General features: G+C 41.8%; 1 protein-coding gene across 1 annotated transcript; it reads right to left on the reverse strand.

Annotated features, from left to right (window-relative positions):
* Positions 1-321: 321 nt before the first annotated feature.
* PLG (plasminogen) lies at positions 322-27,497 on the reverse strand. The gene is made up of 19 exons (XM_083496437.1): positions 27,254-27,497; positions 23,691-23,829; positions 22,960-23,066; positions 19,079-19,193; positions 16,862-17,001; positions 15,938-16,058; positions 14,836-14,954; positions 14,409-14,571; positions 14,136-14,263; positions 13,194-13,365; positions 11,051-11,211; positions 9,385-9,533; positions 8,593-8,686; positions 7,503-7,623; positions 5,716-5,793; positions 4,966-5,106; positions 3,087-3,193; positions 2,482-2,627; positions 322-918 (listed from the first exon to the last, which is right to left on the reverse strand). Exons 1-19 carry the CDS (start codon positions 27,300-27,302, stop codon positions 757-759), a joined length of 2,412 nt encoding a protein of 803 aa, XP_083352563.1. The 5' UTR covers positions 27,303-27,497; the 3' UTR covers positions 322-756.
* Positions 27,498-27,783: the final 286 nt, after the last annotated feature.

Here is a 27,783-nt window from a genome sequence, read left to right on the forward strand (position 1 = left end):
CATCTATTTGGTTTGATTTAGTTTATTTTCAAAAAAGTTTAATAAAGGTTTTAAAAAGGGTAAAAAGTGGAATAAAAATGGAACAATAAAAACAAATGAAATATACGAAAATCACTTGTTTTGCACTGCAAAGGATGCAATATGTGTAGTATGGATTGGGCCCTCCCATTACCTCAATTATGAGAGGTAACTACACATTATAAAGAGTTTCTAATCCTCACTATGTAGTCATGTGAAATAATCTATTGATAATTAATCTAATAACTGAAGGTAAAGAACCGTTAGATTTGTTTCCAGTGCAGAAAACATGAGCAAAACAAATTTAAGAACAATTCATTTCATTTTTATTTGTCATAGCTTTCAATCAAATGGTAGCAAATGGGGCTGTAGTTATGGTGACATGGGAGAACCTGCATTTTTAAAGCCCTCAAAACTATTTGCCCCACAAATGAATCAATGCAGGCACCTTGTATGATACTAGAATGTTTTCCCCTATGGATGACGTTAGCCCTTTAAAAATGTTGGCAATTCTATTCATGGATCACTCAAATCACATCCAGTTAGGCTTATTGTTCAAGCTTAAGCACATTGCAAATGAATTTTTGCAGCATATAAACTGTGTTGTAATGAAAGTCAGCCAGCCAATCGGTCATTTTTACAATCATGTAATTTATTTTACAACATTGCACCCTGAATCCTGTGTGTGTGTGATACATCTGTATATGTATGTGCTTCTTTCAATAAGAGTGAAATAATTCAGTTTTCACGCATTGTTTTTTCAATCCATGAAATAAACTGGGAAACTCGAACATAAACACCAGGCTTCATGGGCTGCGCACAGCCAAGACCCCAGGAGGTGACTCCATGAAGGATATATCTTCCTTGTTCTGCACAGACCAGAGGCCCTCCACTATCACCCTACAAATGAAAAAGGGAAATGAACAAACAGAGCAGAAATAAACATAAACATGTAATGAACAGATCTCACTAGATATGTTTTGCCTCAGACTGTGCCCACACAAGGTCATTCATATATGCAGACCCACTCACAGCAACCCCTCCTCAGGGAGCAAGGCCTAACCTAAGAAAGGGGAACAAACTGGACAAGGCAACGTTCTGGGATTTTAAAATTGGCCATAACTTTATTGATTCCAGATGGAGGTAGGATTTGGCTTAGGAATTGGGTTGAATATCCCTCTCAGCCTCCTGGTGGGGGGCTGAGGCATGACAGAGTTGCTCATGGGATTAATGGGTCCATTGCAAGATGAAGGTCTACATGGATGCGCCCCCCCCAAGCCACTGAAGGAAGCTCTGTGGCCCATCAGCCTTGGCTTTGGGACAGAGACTTCCAACCAGACCCCTCTCACGAGATACCCTGTGAACACACCTTTTCTGAGGTGGGGGGGTGAACCACCATTTCACCTCCTGCCAGATGTTAGACTAAAGGATTCCACCCCAATGCCTTATCCACCAAAGTTGTGACTATTGCTATGGGGAAGACAAAACCTGCAAACGGGGCTAATCTCCAAATATGACAACCATTACAGACCCACAGCATAGCCAGTGAATGTAGTGCCCTAGGAAGGAAGGTTAGCATACAAAACTACAATATCACTAGGTCACTAGGTCAATTCTTTATTGCAGTTCAAAGACCTAACAGCACAGTATCACTAAATAAGGGGGGGGCAGGGTTGTTCCCCATAACAGCTAATGTCAGGAGAGCCCTAGAGCTACAATTCCAAGATTGTAACCATCAATCCTCTCTTCCCAGGGATCACTGGGAATTGCAGATCTGTAAGGGGAACCAGGGTCTCCTAGCAACTCTTGGCACCATTATTATTATTATTATTATTATTATTAGTAGTAGTAGTAGTAGTAGTATACCAACCTTTGTTTGTAGATCTCAGGGCAGTACACAACATAAACAAGATAAAACAAGACATAAACTACAGTTCCCAGGATTCATTGGGGGAACCCATGACTATTTAAAGTGGCATAATACAACTTTAAATGCATTATGTGGATGGGGCCATAATGAGGGTTTGGAATGTTGAGCAGCCAAGGCTTACACAAAGCAATACCCGAATGTCCATTGTTTCTGGTGTATTGTATACCTGAAGGAGCATCTCCACCCCCATCATTCAGCCCGGACACTGAGATCCAGCTCCAAGGGCCTTCTGGCGGTTCCCTCACTGCGAGAGGAGAAGTTACAGGGAACCAGGCAGGGGGCCTTCTCGGTGGTGGCGCCCACCCATCAGATGTCAAGGAAATAAACAACTATCTGACTTTTAGAAGACATCTGAAGGTAGCCCTGTTTAGGGAAGTTTTAAATGTTCGATGTTTTATCGCATTTTTAATATTCTTTTGGGAGCCACCCAGAGTGGCTGGGGAAACCCAGCCAGATGGGTGGGAAATAAATAAAAAAATGTTATTATTATATTATTATTATTGCCAAGTATTCCCATCACTAGACTCTCTTACCTGGCAACTGTCAGTGCCACCATCAATATTCCCAGCACAGAGTTCAGTGGTTCTGACCCTGTTGTTCAAAAATTCAGGTCGATTGCACACTTTATTTTCAATTACAGGGAAGCCAGTTTCTTTAAGAATGCTTTCTCCACCAGTTCCTTTGCGAGTAAGGGAGAAAGGAAGAAAATAAACAGACATTAAATTGTGATATAAACACTGACAGGGTTGGTGACAGGCTGTAATGATGGGTGGCAGCCTTTAATTTTCTCTTTTTATGTCTCAGTAGAGCTAGGAGAATTGCCAACTGGCAGGCTTTCAACACTGGACATAGCCAGTATTTGGTCCGTGTAAAAAGTGCCTGGGCAGAAATCACTGAAATGTCCAGGAAAATCTGGACAAATGGTGAATTTCATAAAAAGTAGCTCAAAAATTGTTTTTTATTTTTATTTTGCAAAAAAGCTCAACAACTTTTCACTTTTCAAAATATGGCAACCCTATCCATGCGTAAGAAAGTCAAAAATCAAAAGGATGGGGATTAGAATAATATAATGGAATATGGAGGGAAGACAACACAACCTTAGCTACTTTGGATACTTAGCTGCTCAAAATTTACTCACCTTTTGTATCACCCCATCCAGTAACATAACATTCTGCTCCACCTGCTACCATTGAATTGGCTGGAGGCAAACATGCCGGAATGACCTTATCGTTGATCACGGCAGGGCTGAAACAAACATTTCCAAGAGGTTTGACATTGCTCTTTTTCATCATTCCACTTACCCTGATTGCTACCAGCTGGGTTGTGAACCTTCAGGCAACTTCTTTTTTTTAAAGGAATGCATTTCTAGAAGTCTAATGTTCCCAAATGTGTCTGTCCTTATCAATGCTCGACTTTTCCCAGTCTCAGGCAAGCAAAAGTGATGGAAGTTGGAACTAACAAAGAAATATTCAATTCAAATGCTTTCCCTGTAAGCCTTACTTGTATCCTGGTCCTACACATGTTTACTTGAGAGGAAGTACTGCTCCAGAGCAAAAAGGTTTAAGCTCTGATGGTAAAGACAGATGCGATGTTTTTAGAACAACCAATATTGTTTGGAACCTCCCTTTCAATTTTGGAAAGGCACATCTATTGCTTTTTATGCGGTCTATCCACCTAAAGCATAGGAACGTGGCATGAGTCCAGCATTTAACTTGAAGGCATTTATTTGAATGGGGCAAGTTGCAAAGCAAACATCACACCGTGATAGCTGTTGTTTAAATATCAAGACTGATTTTACCCTTGTTATATTAGAACACTTTGAACACACATTATTTCTTCATGCAGCTGAAGCCCCAGATATGCTAGAACAGGTGTCAATTCACATTCATTGCAGCATGTCGCTGCTAAAAGAAAATCTGCAATTAGGGCCATTAGTCCTAAATGTGTACATAACACAAGGATATACTGCAGACAGATCATTATTGCTTCAACAGGTGGTTGCTTAAAACACAGAACTAGGTGGATATCATTCCATGTGCGAAGCAGTTTGATTAAAACAAGCATTCACTGCTGTTAGTGATTTCAATCAAGTTAACATAATACTTTTTTAAAAAAAAAGCGAGAGGCATGGTCTGGTGATCTCGATATGGGCAAATCTGTAAACTTGGTTTGTCTCAGTTTCTCATTTTTCCACTCTTAAGTTCACATTTTTGCATCAGTTTGCGATTTTAAAAAATAAGAAGTGCTCATGAAAATGTGCACAATTTTTTTAGTGTATATTTCTTTCAATAAATACATTTTTTAAAAAAACAAAATCTTTTCATATGCCCAATGCCTATGCCAAACCTCTTACATCTGTGGTCAATCACCCAGTTAAGCTGTGTTGTGTCAGTTCCTCCTATCCCAGGGGTCTGCAACCTGCGGCTCCGGAGCCGCATGCGGCTCTTTTACATCTTTGCTGTGGCTCCGGGGCGGATACTAGCGAGGGGAGGAGGCGCATTGTGCGCCCCGACACTCCTCACTGTGGCGGGCGCTGTACTGGCTGTGACGTCGCATGGGGGTGGTGCATGCGTTAGTCACGCACCGTCCCGACATCACCTTCCCGCCCGCTGTCAGATCGTGGCTCCAGAGATATATTTGTTTTAAATGTCGCAATGGTTTTGCGGCTCCCAGTTGTTGTTTTTTCTTTGGAAACGGGTCCAAGTGGCTCTTTTTGTCTTAAAGGTTGCAGACCCGTGTCCTATCCAGTTGAGGAGCAGTGAGGGTGTGGAGCCTGAACATGCAAGTGCAAATTCTATAGGAGAGCTGTGCTTTGGTTCATATATTTGTTTTGGGGAGTATGCATTGAAAAGGTTTGCATGAAAGTGTGAGCTAAATTTCTCCCTGCTCCGTACTGTGATTTGACCCTCCCCAACCACTGTGGGAGGCACTTCACACAACCATTTCAATAGCTATCACATCACAACATAAGAACTGGTCAATAAAATGACTATTAAAATTATAACACAAAGGGATACCTGCTTAGTTTCAGCAAGGCAATGTCTGCCCTATTTGGTCCTTTGAATATTTTTTCAACATCTCGCTCTTGTACAGATGGCTCAGTAGCCCTCTCCGTGTGTGCCCCAAGTGTCACTTTGTAATATGAAGGTCTTGACGACCTGCAAGAGGCAGATTCATTGTGTAAGGGCATCTCCAGATAACCAAGGCGCAGGTCTGCTCACTGAAGAGGGCAGGATTCTTTGAAAGTTAGAGACTGGGCGACTGAAGCACATACTATGCCTGCAGCGTCAATCCAACCCACCATACAGCTATGCATTTGTCACCATCTCAAACCACAGGGAGTGAAATTACAGCCAAGATGGCAGGTACAATTTGGGAGCTTATGGGCAGGTGCAAAAGTAGTAAGTTGGTCCTGCCCAGCTACAGGTAGATTAAGATGCTAGAAGCAAAACTTCTCGCTAGTGAGAAACGGGGAACAGCAGGATATAACAATCCTAGCAACTAGGAACCAGGGATTGATTCTCTTCTTCTACAACACAATTGGCCACCAGGTAATGATTACTAACCATTTATAAAAGGGGAATGTAAGAAGCTGCCTTGTACCGAGTCAATATTATCCGCATGCTTTGGGGGTGCATAAATGTCTCTAACAAAAAATAAACATGGAACAGTAAATGTGTCCAAAGAGAGTCCATTGCAACATGGCAGACCCATTGTGCTGCTGGTCTGCTCGGAGAAAGTAGCACCAACACTTTGAATTGGCTTACTTCTCTAAGCAGTGGGTGGCTGTCAGAACCCACTGCGGAGCTATCAATGTGCCTCCACAGAAATGCAAATCAAAGGACCTGAAAAGAAAGTAAAGGCAGATTAGTTGCATTCCTGCTGCTCCCAGGCATTTTAACTATGAGTTTTCCCTCTGATGATTTGTTTTTATCTGTTCTACCACTTGCTGTTTCAGATCCTATTACTGTCATTATTTTACTGCATACATTGTGTTATTTTTGTTTGATTACTTCTATTTTATTAGAAAGTCTTCAGACGGGGGAAACCTTTAAAGGGAGCAATATAAATAACAGGGGTGGATGGGTGTATCCCAATTTCCCCCAAAGGCTGGCAAACAGTACTGCCTTTAACTCAAGAGTGAGAAATCTGTGGCCTTCCAGATGTTGCTGGATTACAGCTTTCATCATTCCAACCATTGGTGATCCTGGCAGAGGTGAATGGAATCCAACAACATCTGGAGGGTCAGAGGTTCTCCAGCTTTGCTTCAACATAACACATAATTTTGTCTGATGTGTGAACATGTACTCTCTCTCCCACAGTGATCTTATTGATAACCATCTTTGGAGCAGAACTATTGAAATCAATGAGTTTGAGTTACAAAAGTTTGTTGGTTTCAATGGTTTCAATAACTTTTGTCCATGTGGTTTCCTTTAAGCATGTTGAAATGTTGAAGGAATTTTAGGAAAAGTCTGAAGCTTTTCCATTGAAACCTTCACTTCAAACTTACTTTTCCCAAGCACGTGTATATACAGTCATACCTCAGGTTGAATGTGCTTCGGGATGAGCGTGTTCAAGTTGCGCTCCGCAGCAACCCGGAAGTAATGGAGCGCGTTACTTCCGGGTTTCGCCGCTTGCGCATGCGCAGACGCTCAAAATGACGTCACGCGCATGCGCAGAAGCGCCAAAACGTGACCCGCGCATGTGTAGACGCACAGACACGGGTTACGTTTGCTTCTAGATGCGAACGGGGCTCCAGAACGGCTCCCGTTCGCATCTAGAGGTACCACTGTACTGTCAGATAAGCATGTTGGTTATATGAGGTTGGTTAAGTCTAATTAATGCATGAAGGGGTTAATACCATAGAGTAAGCTGTGCTGCCCACTTCCTCTCACCTTGGGAAGAACCAGATAATCAAGCTTTTGTTCTCAGTCTGCCTAAGAAGCTCAGTGTGTGAAGAGGTTCTGAGCTGGTTGCTCCAGTTCAAACTGCATGGCTCTCTTCAGCCATTCCTGAGTTCCAATACTAATAATTTAGGAACTTTCACCACTTTGGAACCAAACTAAGTTTAAATGTCTGTGCAACCTTTTATGAATGCTGTATGGAAAACCAATTTTTAACTTACCAAATGTGTGGTCTTTTCCTATGCTGGGGGAAGAGGGACCTTTTGGAATTTACAAGGGGATATTTTAAAGGTCCAACAGCTTATAGTTCCTATTTTACAATGCTGCATATTTTGTGGTTTTAAATCTCCTCTGGGGTTCTCTGACCAAAGAGTACTTGCTCCGAGCTTTGATCTTGGCATCCAGGAATTATCCTCTTTATACCAATTTTTTCCTTGCACCAATGCATGCATCTTTCCCACTTCCTCACTAACACAGAGGGACATTATGTAGCCCAGGGGTGGGGAACATTTGTTTCCAGATCCCAGCTCCCATCATGCAAGCCAGCATGGCCAATTGTCATGAATTATGGGAGTTGTAGTTCAGCAACATCTGGAGGGCCAAATGTTTCCCACCATTGGTGTAGCAGAACGGATTGTGGGTTTTAATACCTTACTCGAAGACTAATCTGCCAGGGCCAAGAATGGGGATTTGAAACACATCCACCAACAATCCGTCCAAAGCAAAGGATTGGTTTATATTTGGCTTTTCCACATTCATATTCCTCAGCAGCTGGAGAATAAATGAAAGAGACACAGAGGAAATGTGAAATATAGTAGAATGTTAGGATTATAAACACCTCAACAGGTCTTCATAATTTGAGAAACCGAGTGGTCAGATGCAAAAGTGGACAGTTGCACAGAAGAGGAAATTTCACCAGGTGTAGTTTTCATGAGAAATGCCTTCCATTACACAGTCATGAAAGGTTCACACGCCCTGTCTCACACCTGGGCACCATAATGAGACACGTTTGTATGCAACTCTGAAAACCATTAATCTCCCAGAAATTCCCTGTTGAACACAATCCTGTTCTAGTTCCTACACCAACCCTAAACCTTCAGCTCATTGCTAGGGTTAAGGAAAATCCAATGAAGCCTAAATTGCCTAGTGACTAGCTGTGGAACAGCTTGAACAGACTGAAGGTAATTCATTTCAACAACAGCAAGGGACTGCTATCTTATGCAGATATCCAGTCTTCTCTTTTTCAGTGCACCTGACCTTGCTTAGAGAAATTGGTTTTTTAGTAGATGAAAAACTGTTGACTAAGAAGAGATGGTCAACAGCAATAGGTGTACAGTGAAAGCCTATGTGTGTCCACCAAGCCCCACTGAATTCGATGGGACTTCCTCCCAGCAAAATGTATTTAGGATTGCACTAAAAAACAACAACCCCATGTCAGATTCCTCATTCTTTTCCACTAATGTCTAGTGATAGACATGTAGGACATGAAATTATCATATCAGATGTTCCCCAACCGTGGCAGCTGTCAATAACAGAGTCAGAATAAATGGCACCATACCAAGATGAGATCATGTTATGTGCTACCAGAGCTACACATTATGGGGAGAGGTGAGCAAAATCAAAACGAGCCTGCCATTTCCTGCAGCAGGCCCAGTTCCAGCCTAAAACATTGAAATAGAAATGTTTAAACACTTAAAATGAAATATCACAAAGCTGACAAGTCATTACAAGCATACTTACGGCACTGGGGGACATCACAGTAGTCCCATGTTTTGCTTGGGTCTGTGGTATAGCACCAAGGGCCATTAATATCACCATCCGGATTTCTGCAATACTATTGGGGGGGGGGGCAACAAAAACAGAACTACTCAATCTGCAATCTTTGTATGCCCATGGGTGTGACAACCTCATTCAGCCAGCGGCTAGGGCTTATGTCCTTTACTATTTTCAAAATGCAACCAAAATGAAAAATTCAGTTCCATAGAAGCTGTAAGAACGTAACTATGTTTACAGTACAGAAGCTGCTTGGTTTTGGTGCAGACATAAAACTGGCTCTCTAGGAACCAATTTCAGTATCTTGTTTCAAACTTAGTTTATGCGATAAAATAACATTATTTATTTGGTACATTTGTATCCCACCTTTCCTCCAAGTAGCTCAAAGTGCTGTGCATAATTCTCTCCCACCCCATTTATCTTCACATCAACTTTGTGAGGCTGAGAGACAATAACTGACCCAGTGAGTTGCATGGCTGTGCTGGGATTTGAACCCTGGTTTCCCAGGTCCCAGCCCAACACTCAAACCACTACAACATTTTTAAAATGTAGCTAAACATGATAGACATTTAGCAAAAGAATGAGATAATAAAGGCGGAATAATTAGTGGGCATATGAAAAGAGCATATGAAAGGGAAGAAAAAAATCAGGAGGCTTGGGGACATTTTTCATAAGGTCAATCTTGCTTAAGCCACGTCTGGTATTTTCTGTTTCTTTACATTTCACAACACACCCTACCTGCTACATAATGCCACTTACATTTTTTTCCAGACCTGAACGGGGGTGAGTCTGTGGTGTGAAAAAATCGTGCTTATGAGGTGTCTGCAAACGCCACTCTTGGCAAGTCTTGCCAGTTGTTGTCACTGCAATCTTTCCACGATAATCTTTACCATAACTGGTCCTACAGTCTTTAAAGAGAGATAAAAATGGGTGGTTGGGGGCTTTTCTTACACAGGTCCTATTTCCACTCCAGGTTTAAATTGCTTTAACAGTCATTCCCCCTTTGCCCAGGAAACCTGGGAATTGTAGCTCTTTCTGTGTTGTGGGGACTTTGTTTCTGTCCTGTGTTTAGACTTTGATTCCAGATAAAGTGCAAAACTTTGGTTTGGCAAGAAAGCCTTCTCAGTTAGATCTGGGATCGTGAGAAAGCAGTTCTCTCTCTCTCAGTTAATTGCTAGCAGACCCAAGATTTACTGCACCTGCGTTATCCCATGCCAGTGTCTCAAGGACTTACATGGCCAGTTTGCTAATTGGAATAACATTTTTCAGCAATGCTGTCATTGGGAGCATCACCAGACATAGGGTTTTGGATAATTATAGCTATGAAGCCTTTTGACTGACTGAGGAGAGAGGCACTTGTTACTAGACAAGAATATATGAATCATCTACCTCACAGTTACATTTGCTTCCCCTCAGGCCCTTTTTGTCTATCCTTTAAGTTTGTACACTCCCGACTGACACCTTCAGCAACCTTGGGAGACCAAGAGTGTTGGTATAGTATTCTAGTCTTGGCTAAGTTAGTTTTTGTTATTTTGTGGGTATCTGTATTTTCTGTATCTTTGGTATCAAGGTTCATGCTATGCTGCTATTTCAATTTATCAATCAAATATACATCCTTCAATTTCTGTGACTATTTGGGTCAAACCTTGGTTTGAAACCAGTACCTCAGACCTCTCTGATCACATGTGACTACCATATATTTGGTTTATTTTGCTTAAGGCCTCAGGAAACAGAGATTAGTAATTTATAACTACTGATCACTACAATTTCCTTAAAGACCTGGAGATCATCTGTGTAGATAATGAAAGCCTATATGATGGTCTTCTGATAACATGTACACAAATGCTTCAATGCCAATTTGCTTGTAATATTGAACTAATTTTTTAGAATGAAGTCCAAAACAGCATAGGGAAATGTAATCTATCCTATATTCTGCCCCCCGCCCCCCAGACCTATAGAATTTTATGGGCAACAAATGTGGTCTAAAATGTAGCAGAGAGAATGTTAACCTAGTAAACTGGAAAAAAAGATCAACCCTAGAGGCACCTTTCTCTACAGTGGTACCTCGGTTGTCAAACATAATCCGTTCTGGAAGACTGTTCGACTTCCAAAACTTTCGACAACTGAGGCGCAAAGGGTGGACTGCAAAGTCAATGGAGAAAAAATTTAAAATGCAGTGGAAGCCGTTCGACTTCCAAGGTGCGTTTGAAAATGGAAGCGATTACTTCTGGGGTTTTGGCATTCAAAAACCAAAACATTTGGCTTCTGAGATGCTAAAAAACCAAGGTACCAGTGTATCGCAATCCTTAGTAACTTAAAGTAGCCACAAAATAAATTATTTAATCTTTACTGCACTGAATTCCATATCACTTCTATATAAAGGTGACTCTGGGCTGGTTGTCTGCACTGGGGGAAGCAGTCATACCAAGGTTTGGTGACAATGTGGGCTGTGGCTGTTGTTGTTGTTGTGCAGGATCAGGACACTTCTGTAGATTACAGAACTCCCATCTTGTACTGGGATCAGTAGTATAACACCAGGGAGCCTTATCATTGTCTGGGTTTCTGCAGTAGTTTTTCCTCAGGTCCCTATAAATGTAGATACAAAACTCTATATAATATCCAGGATGAGAATAACATTTAAAACAGTTTGAATATAATAGGTTAGGAAGCTTAGGATTCTATCATTTGATTCATTGATGCCTTGCTCCCAGGGTAATGTGCCTGGTTGCTCATTATAAATGTGCATTTCTGAGCTATACCAACCAATACAGTAGTTTTGGAGGAAGCTGTGACCCTCCAAATACTATTGGACTAGCATGGTCAATGATCAGGGATGATATTATTTATTTATTTATTTATTTATTTATTTATTTATTTATTTATTTATTTATTTATTTATTTATTTATTTATTTATACCCCAACCATCTGACTGGGTCTCCCCAGCCACTCTGGGTGGCTTCCAACCAAATATCAAAAACAATACAGCATCAGACATTAAAAGCTTCCTTAAACAGGGAAGTCTTTTAAGAGTAAAATAGTTGTTTATTGCCTTGACATCTGCTGGGAGGGCGTTCCACAGGGCGGGTGCCACTACCGAGAAGGCCCTCTGCCTGGTTCCCTGTTACTTCACTTCTCGCAGCGAGGGAACCGCCAGAAGGCCCTCGGTGCTGGATCTCAGTGGATCCATGATCTCAGTGGCTGGATGACGGAGGTGAAGACGCTCCTTCAGGTATACAGGACCAAGGCCGTTTCGGGCTTTAAAGGTCAGCACCAACACTTTGAATTGTGCTCGGAAACGTACTGGGAGCCAATGAAGATCTTTCAGGACTGGTGTTATATGGTCTTAGCGGCCACTCCCAGTCACCAGTCTAGCTGCCGAATTCTGGATTAATTACAGTTTCCAGGTCACCTTCAAAGGTAGCCCCACATAGAGCGCATTGCAGTAGTCCAAGCGGGAGATACCTAGAGCATGCACAATTTTGGCAAGACAGCCTGCGGGCAGGTGGAACTGGTAAACAGCTGCCCTGGACACAGAATTAACCTGCGCCTCCATGGACAGCTGTAAGTTGGGAGTTGTAGGCCATCAGCAATTGAAGGGGCACAGACTTCCCACCCCTGGCTTATAGTAAATACCTTTAACCTGTTTTTTAAAGGCTTCTATAACTGCTTAAACCTGTTTGGGGGGTCTGAATTGTTGCTGCATTGCAACGTTTATGGGTTTCTTCTATATATGTTAAGCTGGTTTTGTAATTGATTATTTGATTGATTTCTTTTAATTTGTTGCAAGATGCCTTAGGCAGGATGTGGTTTTTAAACAAATAAAATAATTATACAACCGAGGTGACTGATGCTTTATACTCTTCTTATAACCTTCCAGAAGCCATCTAGTTGGCCATTTCTAGGAACAGAATATTGCACAAGATGGGCCTTTGGTCTGATCCAAAGGTCTTTCTTTTCCTAAACTAATGACATCACTTGTAACCATAGACCTTGCCCCAACAGAGAAATTGTACCACTTTTAACAAAATATATCCAACATGTGTGAATTTTTCAAAAATAAGGATATCAACTATCTAACAGCCTCTTTAACAGATTAGGACAGTTGATATCCTTATTCAAAAAGCTGTCTTATATCACGACAGACCATTAGTCTATCTAGCTGAGCATTGCCTACACTGGCTGTTTTTGCATGGTACAGTAAACCATGTTTAAAGGTTAAAGGTTCCCATTTCTCTCATCCCCTAAAACGAGCAGGAACAGCAAGCTACAATTCCCAGCCTAGCATAATATCCAAACCAGGGATTGCCGTTTGTTTGTTTCATTCCAAACAAACCACATTGTCAATGCAAGGTTTGTTCTTGATTTCACATGACTGGCAAGGAGTGGAACAAATCCAGAACCCTGGTTTGTATGTAATGCCAAGAGGAGTTCGAAGAGTTCAAATCAAAAGGTGGGACACTCACCCAAAGACTCTTGCTTAACATTACCTATATGTAGGGCCATTTTACATGATTTGCTAGACACACAAAAATGTCACAATGTCTGAGGAAAGTTGAGGCAAACATACGCATTTGGAAGGGCTTCTGGGGTTTTAGTGTGAGCATGAGGAGTCATAGCGTTCCATGCTTGACATTTCTTTCCAGAGATGGTCAAGGCCATTGTACCCCGGTAACTTGTGCCAGTGCCTTGATAGCAGTCATCAACAAGTTCGGTTTGCCCAGCAACAGAAGGAGCTGCAGCTAAATTAAAACAAAATTGCCACAGAAATAAGCATATTTTTTTGCACACACCCCAAGTGCTTTTCCTGGGGCGAGACCTCAGGAGAGCACACAAGATTGTGGTAGACAAAATGCCCACCAAGATCTCGTGGGAAAACACAGGATGTCCCATTTTTTCCAGGACACCTGGAAGGTATGCTAAAGGGCCTTTGGTTCTGCATCCCGATGATAGAATGATGTAGGCTCTCTGAAGCTACAAGAAAGGCTACAAGAAAGCAAGGCAAAGTGAAAAGAAATGGTGACGTAAGAGCATCTGGACCTTTTGTCAGTGATCAATAGCCTTCTTGTTGCAGATTGCAGATTAATATTGCAATATATCGTTCAGATTCACAGCCCAATCCTAATTTATTTCTTGTGGATTTGATTTGCATCCTACTTTACAGTATAGATCAAAGCAAATATCCTAAACGCATGTGTTCAGAAAAAAATGTTCCTACGAATTCAATAGGAATTTTGCCTGGGAAGCAAGCCAATCCCAAGAACAGAAGGAATTTATTCAGTTAATATACAGTTCTGACTCAGCCCATTCCTCATGCAGACAGGAACAACAGATGCAACAGATAAAAATCAACATAATGAACTACCCAAAGGGTTGAACTTACTCTGCATCTGCTTGTCGCCTCTTCTTAAAATGAAACCCAGATATCATAGTCAGATTTGTCACATGAGCTCTTTGGGTTTTTTTAATATCAAAATATCTACTGCAAATGCACAAATGCAGCATCTCTTACCAGTAGCTTCCGGTGCACCATCACAGCTAGCAATATCGCAGTATTCCCATCGTTTTTGCGGATCAGAGGTGTAGCACCAAGGCATGTTCTCTCCATCCGGGTTTCTACAATAGTTCTTTTCTAAATGCCTAAAACAGAAAATGCATGAAGGCAACTGATGTTGGAACAGCTTTGCACTTATTTTTAGGAAACCAGAGAGATGACAAGCCTACTGCAATGCATTTCTAGGCTCAAAGACTGAGATAACAATATTGGATCTATAGTTTAACATACTTGCAAGGGTAGTTCTCTGGCGTTCTGGCATGCTTGTGAGGCTCTTGGACGGCCCAGGCCTGGCATGGTATCCCCGATACTGTCACGGCTACGTTACCCTGATAGTCTTCTCCTCTTCCCGCAAGGCACTGGCGCCCTGGGCCAGAGGTTGGTGGGGGTGTCGCTATATCAGAAAAGAGAAAGCAAATGAAGCCAGCATCTTCAGAACACCTAAGAGGCAGCAATCCAATTTACTACTTCCTTAAGTGGAATATTCGTTCCATTCTGTGGAATGTTTGGTGTTGCCAAAAAGCTACCATACACTTTGTGAGATCAAAGCACTGAGATTTCTTCTACTTGAGTATTGGATTCCCATCGCTGCCAAAAGAAAATGAACATATTGCTATATTATCACATCAAACCTGGAACTGATCATCCAAATACTTACTGCACCGAGGAATGTTACAAAATTCCCAGCGTTTAGTCGGGCTGGTGGTGAAACACCAAGGGCGAGGCTCACCATCAGGATTACGGCAGAAGTTTGACTTCAGATTCTTTTCTGGAAAACTGAACATTACATGGGAAAGTTGAGGCTTCTGCCTATTGACCACTGCACTGGTTATTATGTTTCCTTGGGGGGGGTGCAGGAAACTGCCCTCTGCCAGGTCAGACTATCTGTCCCTCTGTCTCAGCATTGCCTTCTCTTGACCCCAACAGCTCAGCTGGTTAGAGCATGGTGCTACTCATGCCAAGGTTGCAGGTTCAATCCTGTATGGGACAGCGGCATATTCCTGCATTGCAGGGGGTTGGACAAGATGATTCTCAGGGTCCCTCTTCCAACTCTATGATTCTATGAATTGCAACGGTTCGTCAGGGTGTCAGGCAGGGATCCTTCCCATCCCCCGCTTCCTTGAACCCATGGCTTTGTACATGCAGTTCATGTGCTCTGCCACTGAGCTGCAAAGCAATGTGCCAAAGACTTCGGAATCAAGCACGTATTTTACACGTTGAGCTCTGTAGTTTCCACACATGAAGTTCCTATATCCTAGATACACCCAGAGACATCTCACACAGAGTCCTTTCATTTCAATGGGCAGAAGAACGGAAACTATAGTACAGTCTTGGTTATTGCATTGCACCCTATGTGGGGTTAATCCAGAAGCTCCAGTTGGAGCAAAATGCTGCACTGAGACTGTGGGTGGGGGCAGGTTAGCAGCAGCACATAACTCTTAAAGGCCAAGTCCAAGGCTTGTGTATTAATTTACAAAGCCTTTATCAACCTGAGTCTAGGATACCTTTAGGATTGCCTGATGCCTTCTACCCCCAAGTTTTTTTAATGTTATCGGTGATGGACTCCATCCTGTATCCCTACTGTGCACTGTTTAGAAACTGTGGGATTGAGCAATACATTAATCATCAAAATAAATGGTTTCTGCCTGAAGCCTTCATATAACTCAACATGTTATCCTTTTCTCCCCCATTCTGTTCCACACACCATTGGTAATTGCCATTAGTTGAATTGGTGAGGGTTTTTTTGACTTGTGACTTACTTTGAAGGAATATATCCATGAGCATGAGGTTCCTGAGAAGCCCAGTCCTGGCATTCAAGCCCAGATTCAGTTTGGGAGACCCTGCCTTGGTAGTTTTCCCCGCTGCAGTACATGCATTGCTCTGTAAGGATAAATGTTTCTCTTTGAGTCATGCAGCTTTGTCTTCTTGTCTTACAGGCGGTAGGAATGGGGGAATGTTAGGTCTTCTGCTCCCCACTTACTGTGCACAATAATAGGACATAGTGATCAAGTTCTGATTTTATATTATAAGGCTGGTAAAGCTGCTAGGAAGTTTAGAGCTCAGGTTATATCAGGACTGGTTCCTCGAAGGTGTCGGAGCTAAGCTACTCTGCCCTTCAAAATCTAAGGTAGTAAGTAATTTGTTCATATTGCCTTTCTGAAGTTTTTAATTATACTGTCTTATGTACTATTACAAAAATGTTTTTAAGAACACGTGTACAATGTTTGTTGGGGTAATGGAATTGCTGGTGTGTGGGTGTGGGTGTGAGATATTGTCTTCTAGTTGACCCTTCTTTGCCAAATGATCCCAGAGTGGGTGTTATAGAATAAAAACATAATGATGCTTCATCAAAATCGGATTAATGTAGACTAATTATTGTCAAGATGGATTTTTTTCTGTAATCCAATTTTCTGTGTCTTAAAATCAAGTCTTGGGGAACTCTTCTGTTCACTTACGAATGATTACCAAACAACCCAACAGCAGCTTACACTAGTGAGACTTAATCAGAAGAATAATGCTTCTATAAAGGTACTGCTACAATATTTGTATTTTGATATTATGAATAACGTGGCCATGCACATGTGAAAACTGGGTCTCTTCATCATTAAAAAGAACAATACTTGAGTATATGCTGCATTTAAAATTGCCTTGTAAAATTAAAATTCTGGTTCGCTCAACCCCACCTTCACATTCTTGGATGTTGCAATAATCAAATCTTGTAGAAGGATCCGTTGTGTAGCACCAGGGACCTTTCTCATCATTATCCGGATTTCTACAGTAATTTTTTTCTAATCCACTATCAGGGTTAGTGGTAGGCGAGTACCTAGAAAAAAAGAAGAAAACAGAGATCAAGAATACAGTCGTACCTTGGAAGTCGAACGGAATCGGTTCCGGAAGTCCGTTTGACTTCCAAAATATTCAGAAACCAAAGCGTGGCTTCTAATTGGCTGCAGGAATTTCCTGCAGCCAATTGGAAGCAGCAGAAGCTGTGCCAGACGTTCAGCTTCTAACACTGTTTGAAAATAGGAAAACTCAATTCCGAGTTTGAATCGTTTGGGAGCCAGTTTCTTTGGGAGCCATGGCATTTGAGAAAAAGCTCAACAACCTTGGGTCTTCCTCTCTAAAAAATGGGATAACTGCTTTTTTTTTTAGTGGGAGTAGATCCCCAGTAAACATCCCTGTTATAGGCTATCTCCCCATTCAACACCATTGCCTGCTACATGCAGAGGCAGGGATGTGACAATGATATGACAATGCCATACGTCTTAGAATCATAGAATCATAGAATCATAGAGTTGGAAGAGACCACAAGGGCCATCGAGTCCAACCCCCTGCCAAGCAGGAAACACCATCAGAGCACTCCTGACATATGGTTGTCAATCCTCTGCTTAAATAGCAGCAGCTATTACTGGAGGAAAGAGCAGAAGGGAGACATGGTGTTGCAGCTCCTTTCAGCAACAGCTACCCATCCTCTGTAACAACTAGCTCTGGTCTGAATCAACTGCATTTGCATCCATGAGTTTATACAAAACTGTTGCTCTTTCGGTGTCCTGCACAACTAAAGTATCTTTATTCATATGGCAAATATTTTCACAAGGGATGCAAAGCAAACAGTAATGAAGCACTGAGAAATGAATAGCCACTTGCCTATCCTATCTAAATGTCAGGTTAGTAATTCAGCATGGATTGCTTCCCCGTAAGAGCTATAACTTATTGTCACTGCAGAACATTGCAGGCTCTGGTGAATCCTTTTGCCACCTATTACTGCCATGGCAGTCAGGAAGTACATAAATTCTATCTTCTTGGCCAATCATCTGGCTCATGGCTTGAATTGGAGCGGGTTAAAAGTCACAAATCCTTAAAAGGCATGTTTGTTACATGAGAGAGAGAAGCAGCAAAAGAAATGTCTTTAAAGACTATGTGTAATTACTGAGGGTTGTGTTCTACGTTAGTCATACTCAGAGACCATTGTTTCATTTTGAATGAACCCATTATGCTAGCAGAAACCAGCGTAAAGATTCCCACTAATGCAACGGAACACTCCCTCCACCCCCAAATCTGTTCTGGAAGTTCAAGAGATCCCCCCCAGAACAGCTTGTCCATGAAGAGGAGAGAGACAAACAGAGATGCTTACGCTGAAATGATCTCCTTAGCACTACAACACCCTCCCATCAGACGTCAAGGAGATAAAGAACTGCACAACTTTTAGAAGACATCTGAAGGCAGCCCTGTATCGGGAAGTTTATAATGTTTGACATTTCATTATGTTTTTATATGTGTTGGAAGCTACCCAGAGTGGCTGGGGCAACCCAGGGTATGAATATGATGATGATGATGATGATGATGATGATTATTACAACCCATTGAAATGAATGGACATTACTAACTTAAGTCTATTACTTTCCATGGATCTACTCAGAGAAGTACTTAGTTGGACAACCTTGAATATTTTGTTTTGTTAATGTTCAAAGTGCAATTCTTTTTTACTGTTTTGTATGAATAGCTTTAAAAAGAATATTATTAGCATAAGAGTCACTTTGTGCAGCACTGCAGGTTTCTATGAGAAGGTGGTCCACCTTAAGCTTCAGTCCTATGCACATTTTCTTAGGAATAAGTGCTACTTAACTCAGTGGGACTTAATCCTAAAAGATCACACAAAAGATTGGGCTTTAATCAAGGGGACTCACAACCCAGTGTTGTGCATCTTTACAGAGAAGTTGGTCGTGCAGACGTCAGTGGAGCCTACTCACAAGTAATTAAGCAGATAATTGGAGTTTGTTAGGCACAACTAACTTTTACCGAATTGTGCCCTACATATTTCAGAGAGCAAAATCTAGCTGAACATCTATACATTGCACGAAGTGGAAAGCCGCTCATTCTCAGATGGGAACAGATCATACCTGGGTACATGAGGAGTGGTGGCTGCCCATCTCTGGCATGCAACTCCATTCTGAGTTTTAGATTCAGTTCCTCTGTAGTCTTGTCCAGTTCCTCTTTTGCATTCAAGTAGATACACTGAAAGACAATGCTTACTATTATTATTTATCATTACTGTTGCTACGGCTACTACACAGCACCACCACTCAGAATTATTGAACACACACACACACACACAATTTATTTATGCACCCCAATTTAACGTTCCGACTTTCCATTTACTGAAATAAACAATACTGTACAAAATGCAGTGCAATCCAGGTGGTACTGCACAGACCTTCCTTCTAACTGCACGCTTAAGCCACTATCCAGGAAAGGCTGGTTCACACAAAACATTCCTTTCTGCACACAAATCAGTGCTGCTGATGCAAAGAATGGAAATGTGGGCCGAGCTAGAAGCAATCCTACGATTGTGGCAGCTGAAATAAGTTACATACAATGGTGGCATCCTGGTTTGCACTTCAAGTTCCCTATGTAATTGCAGGTAGATGGGCTAGACAGATCAAGCAAGAGAGACAACATTTTGTGTGTGAACCAGAAGAAGCATGAGTGCACTGTGCTGAGTTTCTTTCTCCCGCAGTAAGTAGCAATGCTTACCCCAAGTCATGGCACCTCCTCCCACCCTCCACTCTTCATCATTGGATACTGCTTGCTGGATGGGGCAATGTATAATATCATGATGCTATTATAGCAGCTCTATGTTTAATGCCTAAGTCTATCTACCCAAAAAGTTTCCAGACTGCAATGTTCATCCTGATAGGTTTGTGTGGAGCTTATATGATACTGGGCCCCTTCAGGGTGGTGTTTTTCTTGCAGGTATATTCCGCAACATGTCATTAACACAATAATAGTGTGTCAGTGGTGGATTAATGCTGGACCATCCACACATCATTTGGCTTTCTTCTTTGTTCTGTGGTGCTTCTTCAGTGTTACCACATTATCGCCATCTGCAGGGGGAATTCTTGTGCTGTAACAAAAGCAGGACAACTTCTCCTTCCCCCAAAACATTTGTGGTATTTTTTTAAAAAGTACAGGATTTCAGCAAGAAGAATTGAGGCAAGTGCCAGCTGGAAATACAGCAGTATGCCTGCCCTGAAACACTTGTAGGTGCAAGAAGTACTGGAATCTATCTCATGAATAACAGCCCCAATGCCATCATGAGCACAAATAATCCTGAATGCACACACACACACAAAATTTTGGAGGGGTCCATTGTCAGCTAGTGGTTGCCATTCCCCACTTTCTGTTGCAAAGTTTCATCTGTTTTCTTACTTGACTGCTTGTGGCTAGAAAATGACAGGATGATTCCATGAGAAAAGTGTGGGATAAGAACTAAATATTTTGCAAATAAATGGTCGGTCTGGAAGTGCCCCCAAAGTGTGGAAACATCAAAAGAAACTAGCAAGCCGCTGTTGGTGGCTGTGTAGCATTGGGATATATGGGTGTGTCCAGGTGGGGAGAGCTCTGTTCATAGGGAAATAAATTAATGGCTAAGAGTCCCTTTTGGAAGTCATTGCATGACCTGGGAAAAGCCCATTCACACAGGGATGTGAGAGAGCTTTCCTGCAGTCACTGCAGCAAGACTCTGCAGCATGTTAATAGGGTGGGATGGAATTGCCAAACAACTATAATTTATTCAGTGCTGCCAACAGTCTGCCAGATGCTAATTAGTGCAGCAGACAGTTTTCCGAAATGGATTCAACTGAAGTTAGTCTCATATTAAAAGGTGCAAGTGAAGAGTTTCTCAATTTGCTTCAACAGAAGTTAATCCTGCATTTAAAAAGTGCATGTGAAACAATCTGTTGATTGCGCTAACTATAGCTAATTAAATGCTAACCATACTGGGAAAGGGAGTAAATAAAATACCCAGTTTATAAGAAACACACCACTCTAAAAAGTTGTTTTTGTTGTTTTCAATTAAGTACATCAATGAAGTCACATCATTGCGACAGCTGGCACAAACCTCTGTGCATGGGAAGCAATTATAGCAAACTCTGTCTACTTTTAGTATTTGTGGAGGAGGGTCAGAAAAAGGAATTGTGTTTCATGTGAGAGAAATGCAATACAGACAGTGGCAATGTCTTTGCATCACAGATTTGGAAAAACCAAAGAGACAAATGAAGATCTTTGAAGACCTTCACAATCAACCGGTATAATCTAGCATGTACACATAAAGATAGGCAAACAATTGCATACAGGCAATGGGGATTTCATTTTCTTGGGATATCTATTGCCAACACCACATCAAAGGCTGTGTTTGAAGATCTCCTGTGTATTAGCCCAGCACTACTGCAGAGAAAGAAATGAGGAAGTCATTGCCAAATATCCTCCTACGGAGACATCTGTTCCCTCGCTGGCTGTTTCCTCTCCACCCTTGAAGAAATCCCAGCACAGCCTTTGGGAGCAGTCTTGAAGTGTCCGTGAAATGTCAAGATCTTGGCTGACATGACCTATTTCTCAACTGCTGATGGGAACATGAGCATACTTGTTTAGCGAATTTTGGACTAAGAACGTAAGAGCAACCTTCCTGGAGGGGAGTGATCTAGTTTTCCCAATTAACTCCCACTAAGCTGCATGGCATATAGATGGATTTCTCCAACCTGCTGCAGTCCAGATGTTGTCGGAGTGTAACTCCTATCTGCCCCAGTCAGTGATCAGTGATGATGGGAGTTACAGTCCAAAACATCTGGAAGGCACCAGGATGGGGAAGGCTACAAGGAAGGCATCCTATAAGAACATTAATGTTTTGTGATTTTAAGCTAGGAAAATGATGGTGAGGAAATCCAATTCACAGATCTGAAGTGTCATGTATACTTTGGTCCTGAGAGCATTTTTAAAAGCAAACATCACACCTTGAGTATGAAGCCATTGGATACCAGACTAAGAACGTAAGAGCAGCCTTCCTGGAGGGGAGTGATCTAGTTTTCCCAATTAACTCCCACTAAGCTGCATGGCATATAGATGGATTTCTCCAACCTGCTGCAGTCCAGATGTTGTCGGAGTGTAACTCCTATCTGCCCCAGTCAGTGATCAGTGATGATGGGAGTTACAGTCCAAAACATCTGGAAGGCACCAGGATGGGGAAGGCTACAAGGAAGGCATCCTATAAGAACATTAATGTTTTGTGATTTTAAGCTAGGAAAATGATGGTGAGGAAATCCAATTCACAGATCTGAAGTGTCATGTATACTTTGGTCCTGAGAGCATTTTTAAAAGCAAACATCACACCTTGAGTATGAAGCCATTGGATACCAGACTAAGAACGTAAGAGCAGCCTTCCTGGAGGGGAGTGATCTAGTTGAAGATGCTCCAGGGCTGCCTTATTTTCTGGAGTTTCCAGCGGTCCCTCTCTGGCTTAACTCAAGCCATTTTCAATTATTTTAGGCCACTCAGTTCTTCAGGAAATTATCCCAAGTAATAAGGAATAGCCTGTAAACCAGGCACACAAAACCACTGGCCCTCCACATGTTGCTGAGCCACAACTCCCAACAACCCTACCAAGGATGGGCAATGGCCAGAATAATGGGAGTTATAATTTGGCAATATCTGAAGGGCCAAAGATTACCCACACCTTAAACAATATTAGCAGCTATATTTTCATTTCCTCAAATAACCAGTTTCCCCCTCCTTAAACTGAGGCTAAGGTCGTGTGTGACAAAAGATGGCAGTAGCCCATGAATGACCTTGGAATTCTTTTCTCTTCAGGGCACTGTTTCTTTGACAAAAACACCCATCAAATAGATTTCAAATGGCCTCGGCTGTCAATTGTGTAAGATATTGTGAACACATGACATTGCATAAGGTGCTAGAGAAGACATGATAGCCAAAAGCTGTATACACTTACTTCTTTTTTCAAAGAGAATTGCATCTGCCCTTCTAAACACAACTGTTGTTTTGGTGTTGTCGCCCAGTGTAATGCATTGCTGATCTTTGACGGCAAATATAAAAGACCTGTTGAAATGGCAAGATGTGAATGGGGTGCAAATGCAATCTGAGTATAATTTTATCCATCTTCGATTGCACTGAATTCACTCATTGAAAGTCATTCGTAAAAAATTACATCAAGGCAGAAGTTACATCAAGGCTGTTATTATGAAATGTGTTCAACCTGATTCATGTGTCCCATTAAACTGTAGTTAAAATAAAATATGGCTTTATATGAACAGGCACTTCACTCCTCCACCGCTGTGCTCCTAGGAAACAAACCACGTTGTGTCATCTGAACCTGGACCCAAAAAACAATGTGTGGAAACCAAGGTGGAACAATTCCCATCATCCCTGGACATTTGCCCCCCTGGCTGGGGCTGATGGGAGTGATAGTCCAACAACATCAGGAGGACACCACATTGGTTACCCTTGTGCTGACCATTGAGGGCCAACTTCAAGACCCCTGCTCTCTCTTCTGATGGCTCTTCACATTTAAGCCAGATTTGGGCACCCTTCAAAGAGATAAACGTCCTCTTTAGGTAGAACACATGGCTACCCTAGTCTTAATGGATACAAAACATTTGAGGTCATAACTGATCATTAGGACGTTTGGGCATCCTTGACAGGATGTAACAGTGTCAGGGTTACCTGCAAGTAAATGTTGTTTCAGCTTCACATTTCTGTGCACATCCTTCTATATTGAGGGTCCTATAGACCTGGCTTTGTTGACCAAGTATCCATGCGCCATCTGTTCTTACATAGTCTTCATCAAGCTGATCTCCTCGAACTAAAAGAAAATGAGCAAAGAGGCAAGATTAAAAGGTGAAAATGCAGCAGCTAATAAAAACAGTAACAAAATTATTGGGAAAAGGTGACTTATCTGGGCAATTTTGATGTGTTGAGGCACAGTTTGGGGTTGTCATGTGCCATCACAACTTAGATGACCACTCAGTCCACTGTCCAGTTGCTTTAAACCAGACTAGGACTGGGCAGCCATTCAAATAGAGGACTCCTTTGAACAAAGGGCTATCCTCTGACAACTATTTAAATAAAGCACTGTCTTCTGTAAAGTAGGACACATGGTCACCCTCTCTGAGATGTTATTCAAGATGCTTCTTCTTTGGATTTTGCCATTATGAAAATTGCCTCTTTATCGTGTGAGCTTCTCATGATGTCATGTCAGTGTCTCATGATGTCATATCAAAGCACTGTGAGTGCCCTCATTCCCACTCCAGTTCATTGGCTGACATTTTGGGTGGAGAAACTTGCTGCATAATGACTTCAGGTCACCCATTTTGCCTTGCTAAAGGGATCTGCATTAGGATGAGGGAAAGGGAGGCAGGCTATCAGCCTCATGTAAAAGGCAGTAAAATCATCTATTGCTTTCTTTAGCTTATTTTACCACTATGAGTGTGTCATTTGATTTTTCTGCAGCAAAAACCAAAATGGGAGAGAATCAGAGGAGGGAATGCCTACACATTGACCATAATAACTATGTAATCTGGGCTTTAAATAGATGCTCCGAAATCCAGTGATGAGGGAAAATGGCCAGGGGAAAAAGAGTCCAATTTGTTCAATGCAAGTACTGAGTGCAGACCCAACCCACCAGTAAAATCTTATCATATAGTCTAATACTTTATTAATCTTTGTAAAATTATTTATTTATTTTGGAGAAGTAATCTTCTAACATCCAGACAACTGCAGTTTAATAGCTAAAACTACTGAAAATGCTTTCTTGCCCTGTTCAGCTCAGCAGTGAGAAAGCTGTCAGTGAGTGGTGTTTGGCTACTGAATGCAGAAACAGTATCCTCTGTATAATGGTATACTTTGTGTTTTTGAGCTTTGAAACAAAAGGAGGAACCGTCAGTAGCTGAGGGGCACACTTGCTTGTGAGAGATTATAGATGTCCAATAAAAGGGTAAGAAGGGTTGCTCTGAATCATACTGGCAACCCTAATCCTATTCACCCGGGAGTAAGCCTTATTGAATTCAATGGTGCTTACTTCTGAGTAGACCAGTGAAGATTGTAGCCTTGGACTGTGATCATTAGACTGAGTTCTATCCAGCAGCTCTTATAGATATGCAATATTTGTTGAGTCAAGACCAAGAATTGAAGGAGACATGGTACTAATTTTTGTGAACAGATTTATAGAACCACTTCCAAAGTCCAATGAAATTTGTCTATTGGCTGAGATGGCCTTTGCATCAAGGCCACTGTGACCAAATCTTAAAGAGTGCTGTGTGGTTGCAGCTCTTTGGCTGGATCTACACTGACCTTTTAAATGTTATTAGAACGATATTAGAAATAATTAGAATAATTAAATAATTAGAAATATTTTTCTAAAACATCACATAGGTAAAGGTAAAGGGACCCCTGACCATTAGGTCCAGTCGTGACCGACTCTGGGGTTGCGGTGCTCATCTCGCTTTGCTGGCCGAGGGAGCTGGCGTACAGCTTCCGGGTCATGTGGCCAGCATGACTAAGCCACTTCTGGCGAACCAGAGCAGCGCACGGAAACACCGTTTACCTTCCCGCCGGAGCGGTACCTATTTATCTACTTGCACTTTGACGTGCTTTTGAACTGCTATGTGGGCAGGAGCAAGGACCGAACAACGGGAGCTCACCCCGTCGCGGGGATTCGAACCGCCGACCTTCTGATCAGCAAGTCCTAGGCTCTGTGGTTTAACCCAAAGCATTTCTTACAACCATCAAAACAGGAAGCATTCTCTTTTGCTTTCTCCCCACTGTCTCCCTAGTTTCTGGTTGCTCTGCAGAGCCCTCCTTCCTACCTTTCACCAAGCCAAGGAAGAGATGCATGTGAAGAAAACAGTGACCACTGCACAGGTGTTGCAAGACAAATGCACACAGCAGGCATGTCCCTTATCCATGCATTGTCTTGCAGCAAAATACATATGAACATACCATGCATTGTGAATGAGATGACCTCCAATTACAAACTAGTGGACCAAACTAAAGTGCCACACCTGGAAAGGTATTATTTTATGATTAATATTTATATCCTTTCTTCCATGAATAGAGCTCAGGGGATATACAAATGATGAGCAAACCCAGATCTTCTGAAGTTGTTGTATCATGTGCCTTGGGACCATGATCTCGGATCCCCTTCTCAGTTTTTAATGAACCACGGACTTCATGGTTATGATTGTACTCTACTTATATAGTCCAGAAAGTTAGTTTTGCACATTCTGCCTCCATGTGGATTGTGGGAAGAAGAAACACCTTGTAGTTAAGATGGCTGCTGAGTTACTTCAGTTAGAGCTGGGGTAGCCAGAAGATGTTGGACTCCAGTTCCCATTAGCCCCAGCTAGCAAATCCAATGGTCAAGGATGACAGGAATTGTAGTCCAACAGCATTTTTAGAGTGCACCAAATTGACTACCCTTGAGGCTCCAGGTCTCATACCCAAAAGAAATAGTTCAGGTTTCCTTCCTATGAAGCTGCTGACTGCCCTTTGAGGGACAGTCGAAGGCATCCTTGAAACAACACGAAATGTGTGCAGCTTATCATCATGTGTAGTTTTTGCCTATTACACTAACATTACACAAGCAAGAGAATGGTCTGATGAGATATGAAACAGTTCCGTGGCTTAACCTAAGCATATCTTGCTCTGAAAGTTGCCTGGGTGCGACAGTCTGGAGAAGCATAACTAATCTTCCCTGAGCTAAAGGCAGAATGGAGGATATTCATATAAAGAAGAGAATATATTTATAAGAGGGGAATGGAGGATATTCATACAATAAAAGGACCGAGTCAAAATACAGCATGGCACAATATATGTTTCATAGAACAGACTAATCTGTATCTTTGTACCTACATAATTAAGCAGTCCTATATGGGTCATAGTTTGCAAATCCAAACACCTGGTGTTTGGAAAATTTCAGCATAAAAGCATCCTAGTTTACATTAAATATGCCCACAGAATCCCTGAGCCAATCCTTTTAGTACCATAGTTCTTGAGATTGCAAAGCATTTAGAAAAGCCATTGTCTTTATAGAATATATTTGAAAAATTATTTAGGTATCAGCATTAAACATATCAGGACGCTACATTTCAAACACTTACATGGGCTCAGTGTATTTCAAGTCTAGAGGATAAATCCAGTTTAAGTTGGTTTGAAGATTACAAACTATTTCTGAAAACCTTGTCCACATTCTCTGCATCATTAAAAAAGCAATATAAAAGCAACCTTACCTGAGAAGAGAAATAAAAGCAACACAAAAATACGTTTGCAAGACTTCATTTTGGGACAGGCAGGTTGTGCGCTGAAAGGTCTGCCTCTCAATGGACAAAGTTTTATTGACTCAGCTCAGATTTAGACAAGCATTAAGCAAACCAGATAGCCAAAGCAAGTTAAACATTCTCTTGGTGCCATAGGCCTCTCTTTCTACTCAAAACGTTCAAACATAACCTTGAATTCAAGATCTTACAAAAGAACACAGATATGTTTGGTTAGATGTTGAGAAAGGGTAGAAGACCTTTCCCAGTATATGTAAATGAATTTTTGCTCTGAAAATTTTGTCTTTTTTTCCTGTTAAGTAGCGGATGGAAGCACATCACAGAATGTCTCTAGATTACAACCCCCTCCCCCAAACAACCAACATCAACAGCTCAAAGCTTCTCCACGAATTCAACCCCAATGACTAAATGCACAGTTCAGGTAGGGTCCATTCTGGCAATGATTTCAACATGTGGCAGGCAGGGAGAAAGCCTAGCCCTGAATT

The sequence above is a fragment of the Podarcis liolepis genome, assembly GCF_965112155.1.
Source record: "Podarcis liolepis genome assembly, chromosome: 3".
In the NCBI taxonomy this organism is placed as follows: Eukaryota; Metazoa; Chordata; class Lepidosauria; order Squamata; family Lacertidae; genus Podarcis; species Podarcis liolepis.